Source organism: Lithobates pipiens, unplaced genomic scaffold (assembly GCF_037356315.1).
Source record: "Lithobates pipiens isolate NorthernLeopardFrog02 unplaced genomic scaffold, aLitPip1_a1.2 Scaffold_24, whole genome shotgun sequence".
In the NCBI taxonomy this organism is placed as follows: domain Eukaryota; kingdom Metazoa; phylum Chordata; class Amphibia; order Anura; family Ranidae; genus Lithobates; species Lithobates pipiens.
In genome coordinates, this window is record NW_027507786.1 from 20373267 (window position 1) to 20383498 (window position 10232).

Consider the following 10232-nt stretch of genomic DNA (forward strand, 5'->3'; position numbering starts at 1 on the left):
CCTCAAAAATGAAGATGGCTTGTCCTCCCTTCATTATCCTTATTATTTCCTGTTTTTTTTTTGTTTTGTTTTTTTATAGAAATAAAAAAAATAAAAAGCTAATTAAAACTTGTAAGGGAATAGAACACAATCACAAAAAAATAAAACACAAAAATGAAGAGCACAAAATATACTAAGCTATCCTAAATATAACAGCCCCCCCCCCCCAAAAAAAAAAATGTTTAAATAAGGTAAAATAAAAGAGTTTTTTTATTGTTTTTGCTTATATCGTCGTAAAATTGAGGATTTCTTCTTTTGTATCAGTGACAAGGTTGAGGGTGGCTTGTCCTTGTGCCAAAAACTCCATTCATTATCCTTATTTCCTGTTTTTTCTCTTGTTTTTTTTTTCTTTATAGAAATAAAATTAAATTAAAAGCAAATTAAAACTTGTAAGGGAACAAAACCATCACAAAAAGGAAAAAAAAAACACAAAAATGAGAGAACAAAATAAACTAAGCTATCCTAAATATAACAGCCCCCCCCAAAAAAAAAAAAAAATTAAATAAGGTAAAATAAAATAGTCGTTTTTTTTTTTTTTTTTGTTTTTTTTTTTGCTAAAATCTTCGTAAAATTAAGGATTTCTGCTTTTGTATCAGTGACAAGGTTGGGGGGTGGCTTGTCCTTCTGTCAAAAACTCCCTTCATTTTTTTTTCTTTTATAGAAATAAAATACATAAAAAGCTAACTAAAACTTGTAAGGGAAAAAGGAAAAAAGAAAAAAAAAAAAAAACATATGAAAAGCACAAAATAAACTAAGCTATCCTAAATCTTACAGCCCAAAAAAAATAATAAAAAAATTATATATATATATTATTTTATTTATATATATATATATATTTTATTTTTATTTAAAAAAAAAAAATATATATATATATATATATATATATATATATATATATATATAATTTTTTTTTTTTTTTTAAATAAGGTAAAATAAAAGAGTATTTTTTTGTTTTCGTTTTTTTTTTTTCTCAAATCTTCGTAAAATTGAGGATTTCTGCTCTTGTGGCACGATCAGTAAAATCAATTAGGCTGGAATCATCCTTAGTAATGATAAAATGATATAAATAATAAATAAATAAATATTCTGAGTATTCTCTGCACATAATATGTCCTCCTCTGACTGTGACACGAAGGAACAAGTCACAAGGTGATTTTACAATCGATCGGGCCCAGAAGACGAATGGTGAGCAGTCTGGGGTTACGGCGACATCTAGTGGCGGCGAGGCGTCTCTGGCAGTGCCGACGTCTGGGCAATAATTCACTGCAGATGTAATTAAACTGCGGGTATCATATAAATATTTGAGGTTATTTTCCAGGCTGATATATTTATATAGGAGGCCAAATATATGAAGCTCCTCTGGGAATATTTGCAGATTTACAGCCGTAAAATTCATCATTATTAGGTTGCAGGCCGGCATGGTGCAGACAGTGGCGCGGTGAACGCCCGCCGGCCGCAGCACGGGTACGGGGGGTATAAATAACCCTTTCTTGTAAATTACGCTCAGAAGAAAATCCTGACATTTCTCGGTAGGGTTATAATGGGGCTGCGTTCTCCGCTCGTGTCTTTTTCTGCGGACTAGGACTTCTGAAAGGACTGTTCAGTTGCGGTTCACCCCCAAGTACAGTATTTAAAATTCCTGAACCTCCAAATCGCCCGTTCCCATTGATTGGCTAAAAAAAAAAAGTGTAGATGACAGTACAACAAATAGTGAATAAAAAAAGTGTGCAATGGTTTGGGGGAGCTCCTGGCCGCCCGGACTGATGAGATAATAGGGCCTAAAAACTACCCGAGACACTTCCTTAAAAAAAATTCTACCAGGGACACAAAGATAGAAGAATGGAACCTGGTGGCACTGGCGGTCAATCTAAGGAAGGATGGGGCCTGGTGGTACAGGCGATCAATCCAGGGAAGGGTGGGACCTGGTGGCACAGGTGGTCAATCTAAGGAAGGGTGGGGCCTGGTGGCACAGGTGGTCAATCTAAGGAAGGGCGGAGCATTGTGGCACAGGCGGTCAATCTAAGGAAGGATGGGGCCTGGTAGTACAGGCGTTCAATCCAAGGAAGGGTGGGGCCTGGTGGTAGAGGCGGTCAATCCAAGGAAGGGTGGGACCTGGTGGTACAGGCGGTCAATCTAAGGAGAGGTGGGGCCTGGTGGTATAGGCGGTCAATCTAAGGAGAGGTGGGGCCTGGTGGTATAGGCGGTCAATCTAAGAAAGGGTGGGACCTGGTGGCACAGACTTTAAATCTAAGGAACGGTGGGACCTGGGGGCACAGGCGATCAATCCAAGGAAGGGTGAGGCCTGGTGGTACAAGCGGTGAATCTAAGGAAGGGTGGGACCTGGTGGTACAGGTGATCAATCTAAGAAAGTGTGGAACCTGGTGGCACTGGCGGTGAATCTAAGGAAGGGGATGGGCCTGGTGGCACTGGCAATCACTCTAAGGAAGGGTGGGGCCTGGTGGTACAGGCGGTCAATCTAAGGAAGGGTGGGGTCTGGTGGCACAGATGGCCAATCTAAGGAGGAGTGGAACCTGGTGGCAGTGGCAGTCAATCTAAGGAAGAATGGGATCTGGTGGCACAGACTTTAAATCTAACGAAGGGTGGGGCCTGGTAGCACAGGCGGTCAATCGAAGTAAGGGTGGGGCCTGGTGGCACAGGTGGTCAATCTAAGGAAGGGTGGGCCCTGGTGGCACAGGCGGTGAATCTAAGGAAGGAGGGGGACCTGGTGGCATTGCAGTCAATCTAAGAAATACATGTTATGTGACGGCGAGAAGATAACTCCAGAAAAAGTGATTTTGCAACAAAATGACTGATTTCAGCAAAATGGGTCCCCATTATCACTAAAAAACAGATTTGCTGGCTGGATTAGCAGATGAAAATAAAAGGAAAGAAAAACGAATGCAGCCGTCACATCTAAGAACTGGTACGCTGCAATATTTACTGTAAGAGCGGCAAGGATGTGGAATTCCCTTCCACAGGCGGTGGTCTCAGTGGGGGGGGCATCGATAGTTTAAAAAAACTATTAGATAAGCACCTGAACGACCACAACATACAGAGATATACAATGTAATACTGACATATAATCACACACATGAGTTGGATTTGATGGACTTGTGTCTTTTTTTTCGACCTCACCTACTATGTAACTATGACGACAAGTATACTATGTAACTATGTAACATAATAAATGTTTGCTTTTGGGTGTAATACCGCTTTAAAGCCTATTACACTCCTACAAACTGCTTAAAAGCACATTAACTTTGTCTCCATATTGATTACAATACACTTCACTGGCAAAATTTTGGCAAAATTTTGAGATTTGAATGTATTTTTATTGATTGGAAATCATTTCCCACCTTTGAATGTTTGGTGAAAATATTTGGCATGTTTAAAAAAAACAAACCTCATAAATATAATCCTTATAAATACGCCACTTCATCTCTATATTGATTACAATACACTTCACTGGCAAAATTTTGGCAAAATTTTGAGATTTTAATGTATTTTTATTGATAGGAAATCATTTCCCACCTCTGAAAATATTTGGCATATTTAAAAAAAAATAAAAAAACCTCATAAATATAATCCTTATAAATACGCCACATAATATTACTACGCATTTTCGGCTTCCTTATGGTTGGCGGGAGCGCGCTTCACCTGCACCGCCCCCCGTGATGAATTGCAGCAGCTGAACGTCACCTAATGAATTGCCGCCGCTCTCCATAATGGAATGTGCAATTAATGGGTCGCTTTTTAAGAGATTCTTTCAATTAATCTCAGGCAATTAATTCCATAATGTAGCTTAAAGTAGCACAACGTCCCTCTGAAATTAATCACAAAGACTGTTAATTAACTCTGCCATTTAACCCTTGAAGGACTCGTCTACCTTTTATATACCGTTATGTTGGTCGGAAGACCGGCATTGATCCTCCGTGCCGCCGACCGTTGGATGTGATTGTTTAGTGAGAGGGATATTGATAAGGGGGGAGGGGTAGAATATGGACGGTTGATTGGCCTGGAATGATCTGATTGGGTTTTATAACATAAGACGAATGTAAGGTGGGAACAGTCCACCGTTCTGAGATTATGAGGATTGTAAGGCGGGAAATTAGAGACCGTGGGGGGTTATTTACGAAAGGCAAATCCACTTTGTAGTACAAGTGCAAACTACAAGTGCAAAGTTCACTTGAAATTGCACTGAAAGTGCACTTGGAAGTGCAATCGCTGTAAATCTGAGGGGAAGCTCTGAAATGAGGGGAAGCTCTGCTGATTTTATCATCTAGTCATGTGCAAGCTAAAATGCATTTTTTTTAATTTTCCTTGCATGTCCCCCCTCAGATCTACAGCGACTGCACTTCCAAGTGCGCTTTGCACTTGTAGTTTGCACTTGCAGTGCAAAGTGGATTTGCTTTTAGTAAATAACCCCCCTTTGCATCCAAATTGAAATCACATGCAGAAAAACAATTCTTTTGGGATCTCACTAACGCTTGTGTGGCAATAAACGCATTGATGCACATTGCACCTGCCCTATGTGCGTTGTGGCGCTGTTCAATGTCAAAGGCACCCGAATGCCGTGTATAGTAGAGCCCATCGCACAACATACCACGTCAGGAATGGGCTACCTCAATGCAACGCATGTTAATGTATGCGCATCAATGCACCACAACGGAACACTAACGTGTGAATGGGCCCTCGTGATCAATCACCAAACCAGGGCCAGATCTCACCTGTCTGATCTAGGGGTGCAGTAAAAAAAAAAAAAAGACAGACAGACAGGGCATTTTTTGGGGCTGAAGGGCACTGACATCTGCAATGGATAATGAGGTCACCCACTCCTTGGCGCCACATGGGGGAGTTCCCCCTTCACATCATACTCCACCCAGAACTTCAGTGTCAGTCCCCTTTACATCATTGTCATCGTCCGCACCCCCCCCCTCCCATTACATCACCACCTTCAAATCTGATTTCTTCCTATTGCCCATCACAACAGAGTCACCCGTGGGGCCATGGAAACCAAGTGAATGTAATAAGAAAAAAACTGAAGATGAGTGGTACAGGTGAATGTTAATAAGGTGAGAAGGTGTATGGTACAGGTGAATGGTAATGGGGAGAGAAGGTGTATGGTACAGGTGAATGTTAATAAGGTGAGAAGGTGTATGGTACAGGTGAATGGTAATGGGGAGAGAAGATGAGAGGTACAGGTGAATGTTAATAAGGTGAGAAGGTGTGCTGTTCAGTGAATGGTATTAGGGCGGGAAGGGAAGGTTTGCGGTACAGGTGAATGATAATGGGGAGAGAAGGTGTATGGTACAGGTGAATGATAATGGGGAGAGGAGGTGTATGGTACAGGTGAATGGTAATGGGGAGAGAGGGTGTGTGGTTCAGGTGAATGGTATTAGGGCGGGAAGGTTTGCGGTTTAGGTGAATGGCAATGGGGAGAGAAGATGAGCGGTACAGGTGAATGGTAATAAGGAGAGAATGTGGGCAGTACAGGTGAATGGTAATAAGGAGAGAATGTGGGCGGTACAGGTGAATGGTATTTGGACGGGAAGGTTTCAGATACAGGTGAATGGTATTTGGGTGGGAAGGTTTCAGATACAGGTGAATGGTATTTGGGCGGGAAGGTTTCAGATACAGGTGAATGGTATTTGGGCGGGAAGGTTTCAGATACAGGTGAATGGTATTTGGGTGGGAAGGTTTCAGATACAGGTGAATGGTATTTGGACGGGAAGGTTTCAGATACAGGTGAATGGTATTTGGGCGGGAAGGTTTCAGATACAGGTGAATGGTATTTGGACGGGAAGGTTTCAGATACAGGTGAATGGTATTTGGGTGGGAAGGTTTCAGATACAGGTGAATGGTATTTGGATGGGAAGGTTTCAGATACAGGTGAATGGTATTTGGGAGGGAAGGTTTCAGATACAGGTGAATGGTATTTGGGAGGGAAGGTTTCAGATACAGGTGAATGGTATTTGGACGGGAAGGTTTCAGATACAGGTGAATGGTATTTGGACGGGAAGGTTTCAGATACAGGTGAATGGTATTTGGGAGGGAAGGTTTCAGATACAGGTGAATGGTATTAGGGAGGCAAGGTTTCAGATACAGGTGAATGGTATTTGGACGGGAAGGTTTCAGATACAGGTGAATGGTATTTGGGAGGGAAGGTTTCAGATACAGGTGAATGGTATTTGGGCGGGAAGGTTTCAGATACAAGTGAATGGTAATAAGGAGAGAAGGTGGGCGGTACAGGTGAATGGTAATAAGGAGAGAAGGTGGGCGGTACAGGTGAATGGTATTTGGGCAGGAAGGTTTCAGATACAGGTGAATGGTAATAAGGAGAGAAGGTGGGCGGTACAGGTGAATGGTATTTGGGCGGGAAGGTTTCAGATACAAGTGAATGGTAATAAGGAGAGAAGGTGGGCGGTACAGGTGAATGGTAATAAGGAGAGAAGGTGGGTGGTACAGGTGAATGGTATTTGGGCGGGAAGGTTTCAGATACAGGTGAATGGTATTTGGGTGGGAAGGTTTCAGATACAGGTGAATGGTATTTGGGCGGGAAGGTTTCAGATACAGGTGAATGGTATTTGGACGGGAAGGTTTCAGATACAGGTGAATGGTATTTGGACGGGAAGGTTTCAGATACAGGTGAATGGTATTTGGGCGGGAAGGTTTCAGATACAGGTGAATGGTATTAGGGAGGGAAGGTTTCAGATACAGGTGAATGGTATTTAGGCGGGAAGGTTTCAGATACAGGTGAATGGTATTTGGACGGGAAGGTTTCAGATACAGGTGAATGTTATTTGGGCAGGAAGGTTTCAGATACAGGTGAATGGTATTTGGACGGGAAGGTTTCAGATACAGGTGAATGGTATTAGGGAGGGAAGGTTTCAGATACAGGTGAATGGTATTAGGGAGGGAAGGTTTCAGATACAGGTGAATGGTATTTGGACGGGAAGGTTTCAGATACAGGTGAATGGTATTTGGACGGGAAGGTTTCAGATACAGGTGAATTGTATTTGGACGGGAAGGTTTCAGATACAGGTGAATGGTATTTGGGAGGGAAGGTTTCAGATACAGGTGAATGGTATTTGGACGGGAAGGTTTCAGATACAGGTGAATGGTATTTGGGAGGCAAGGTTTCAGATACAGGTGAATGGTATTTGGGAGGGAAGGTTTTAGATACAGGTGAATGGTATTAGGGAGGCAAGGTTTCAGATACAGGTGAATGGTATTTGGGCGGGATGGTTTCAGATACAGGTGAATGGTATTTGGGCGGGAAGGTTTCAGATACAGGTGAATGGTATTAGGGAGGCAAGGTTTCAGATACAGGTGAATGGTATTTGGGAGGGAAGGTTTCAGATACAGGTGAATGGTATTTGGACGGGAAGGTTTCAGATACAGGTGAATGGTATTTGGGCGGGATGGTTTCAGATACAGGTGAATGGTATTTGGGCGGGAAGGTTTCAGATACAGGTGAATGGTATTAGGGAGGCAAGGTTTCAGATACAGGTGAATGGTATTTGGACGGGAAGGTTTCAGATACAGGTGAATGGTATTTGGGCGGGAAGGTTTCAGATACAGGTGAATGGTATTTGGACGGGAAGGTTTCAGATACAGGTGAATGGTATTAGGGAGGCAAGGTTTCAGATACAGGTGAATGGTATTTGGGCGGGAAGGTTTCAGATACAGGTGAATGGTATTTGGGCGGGAAGGTTTCAGATACAGGTGAATGGTATTAGGGAGGCAAGGTTTCAGATACAGGTGAATGGTATTTGGACGGGAAGGTTTCAGATACAGGTGAATGGTATTTGGGCGGGATGGTTTCAGATACAGGTGAATGGTATTTGGGCGGGAAGGTTTCAGATACAGGTGAATGGTATTTGGACGGGAAGGTTTCAGATACAGGTGAATGGTATTTGGGCGGGAAGGTTTCAGATACAGGTGAATGGTATTTGGGCGGGATGGTTTCAGATACAGGTGAATGGTATTTGGGCGGGAAGGTTTCAGATACAGGTGAATGGTATTAGGGAGGCAAGGTTTCAGATACAGGGAATGGTATTTGGACGGGAAGGTTTCAGATACAGGTGAATGGTATTTGGGCGGGAAGGTTTCAGATACAGGTGAATGGTATTTGGACGGGAAGGTTTCAGATACAGGTGAATGGTATTAGGGAGGCAAGGTTTCAGATACAGGTGAATGGTATTTGGGCGGGAAGGTTTCAGATACAGGTGAATGGTATTTGGGCGGGAAGGTTTCAGATACAGGTGAATGGTATTAGGGAGGCAAGGTTTCAGATACAGGTGAATGGTATTTGGACGGGAAGGTTTCAGATACAGGTGAATGGTATTTGGGCGGGAAGGTTTCAGATACAGGTGAATGGTATTTGGGTGGGAAGGTTTCAGATACAGGTGAATGGTATTTGGGCGGGAAGGTTTCAGATACAGGTGAATGGTATTTGGGTGGGAAGGTTTCAGATACAGGTGAATGGTATTTGGACGGGAAGGTTTCAGATACAGGTGAATGGTATTTGGACGGGAAGGTTTCAGATACAGGTGAATGGTATTTGGATGGGAAAGGTTTCAGATACAGGTGAATGGTATTAGGGAGGCAAGGTTTCAGATACAGGTGAATGGTATTTGGGCGGGAAGGTTTCAGATACAGGTGAATGGTATTAGGGAGGCAAGGTTTCAGATACAGGTGAATGGTATTTGGACGGGAAAGGTTTCAGATACAGGTGAATGGTATTTGGACGGGAAAGGTTTCAGATACAGGTGAATGGTATTAGGGAGGCAAGGTTTCAGATACAGGTGAATGGTATTAGGGAGGCAAGGTTTCAGATACAGGTGAATGGTATTTGGGCGGGAAGGTTTCAGATACAGGTGAATGGTATTAGGGAGGCAAGGTTTCAGATACAGGTGAATGGTATTTGGACGGGAAAGGTTTCAGATACAGGTGAATGGTAATAAGGAGAGAATGTGGGCGGTACAGATGAATGGTATTTGGACGGGAAGGTTTCAGATACAGGCGAATGGTATTAGGGAGGCAAGGTTTCAGATACAGGTGAATGGTATTTGGGCGGGAAGGTTTCAGATACAGGTGAATGGTATTTGGGCGGGAAGGTTTCAGATACAGGTGAATGGTATTAGGGAGGCAAGGTTTCAGATACAGGTGAATGGTATTTGGGCGGGAAGGTTTCAGATACAGGTGAATGGTATTTGGACGGGAAGGTTTCAGATACAGGCGAATGGTATTAGGGAGGCAAGGTTTCAGATACAGGTGAATGGTATTTGGGCGGGAAGGTTTCAGATACAGGTGAATGGTAATCCGTTGACCTCGGCTCACTACTCAATGAACCCCAAGCAATGTCTGGAGGAAATTCCACAGATTCCTGGTTAGGAAAGTCTGGTGTACACAAACCTAAAACCACCCCCAAAATCCCAAAGAAATGACAGTTGTAAAGTGTAACCGCCCAGAAATGGCGCCATGTTTAACCGTCCCGTGTTTTCTTCCCGCAGGTTCTGCGTCGGGGACAAGTTTTTCCTGAAGAACAACATGATCCTGTGCCAGATGGACTATGAAGAGGGGCAGCTCAATGGGAGCTTTGATTCCCAAGTCCAATAGCAACTGGCATTGCGGCTTCGCCAAAAGCTCCTCCGATTGGCCGTCCTGCCACGCAAGCAGCGACAAAGTGTCCGTTGGCTCGCCTGCAATATTTTTTTAAATCTTTGGCCCCCTCCCGAACCCCCCCAGGACTGTGTACGATGTGGTACTCTCCGTCCCCCCCACGAAGCAGTTGCGATTTTTAGGTGTACAGTCGTGCCTGGTTAGCTGAGCACTGCGTTTGCCTGTATGTTCGTCAGGGATTTTGGGAGGGTGGCGTTCTGGGGACGCTCCTGTACAGTCTGTTTTATGTATATAAACTGGAACATTTATTTTATGAAAATGTAATGCAATTTTATTACTGGTGTGAAATTAAAAGATTATGAATGTTTACCGCTTGGCCTCCCAGTTTATTCGCACGGTACTTCTATCCAAGGAACCCTAAAGAGGACCTGATAGGCATGGACCTGCAGACGGTGGCACTGGATCCCCAGAGCTGCATGTTTCCTCAATTATGGTGGAATTTGTATAAGTAGCCAATGAGTTTCAGAGGTTCAAAGGTCTCCCCCTATTAGGACTTCTAACTAGAATGA

The 10232-nt window shown here is 43.3% G+C and overlaps 1 protein-coding gene across 2 annotated transcripts in view; it reads left to right on the forward strand.

Annotated features, from left to right (window-relative positions):
- Positions 1-10032, forward strand: part of LMO1 (LIM domain only 1) — a 222843-nt gene extending 212811 nt beyond the window's left edge. For both annotated transcript variants that reach the window (XM_077453669.1, XM_077453668.1), the window contains exon 4: positions 9555-10032. In XM_077453669.1, the coding sequence (XP_077309795.1) occupies positions 9555-9660 (106 nt within the window). In that variant the 3' untranslated portion in view covers positions 9661-10032. The remainder of the gene's footprint in view (positions 1-9554) is intronic.
- Positions 10033-10232: the final 200 nt, after the last annotated feature.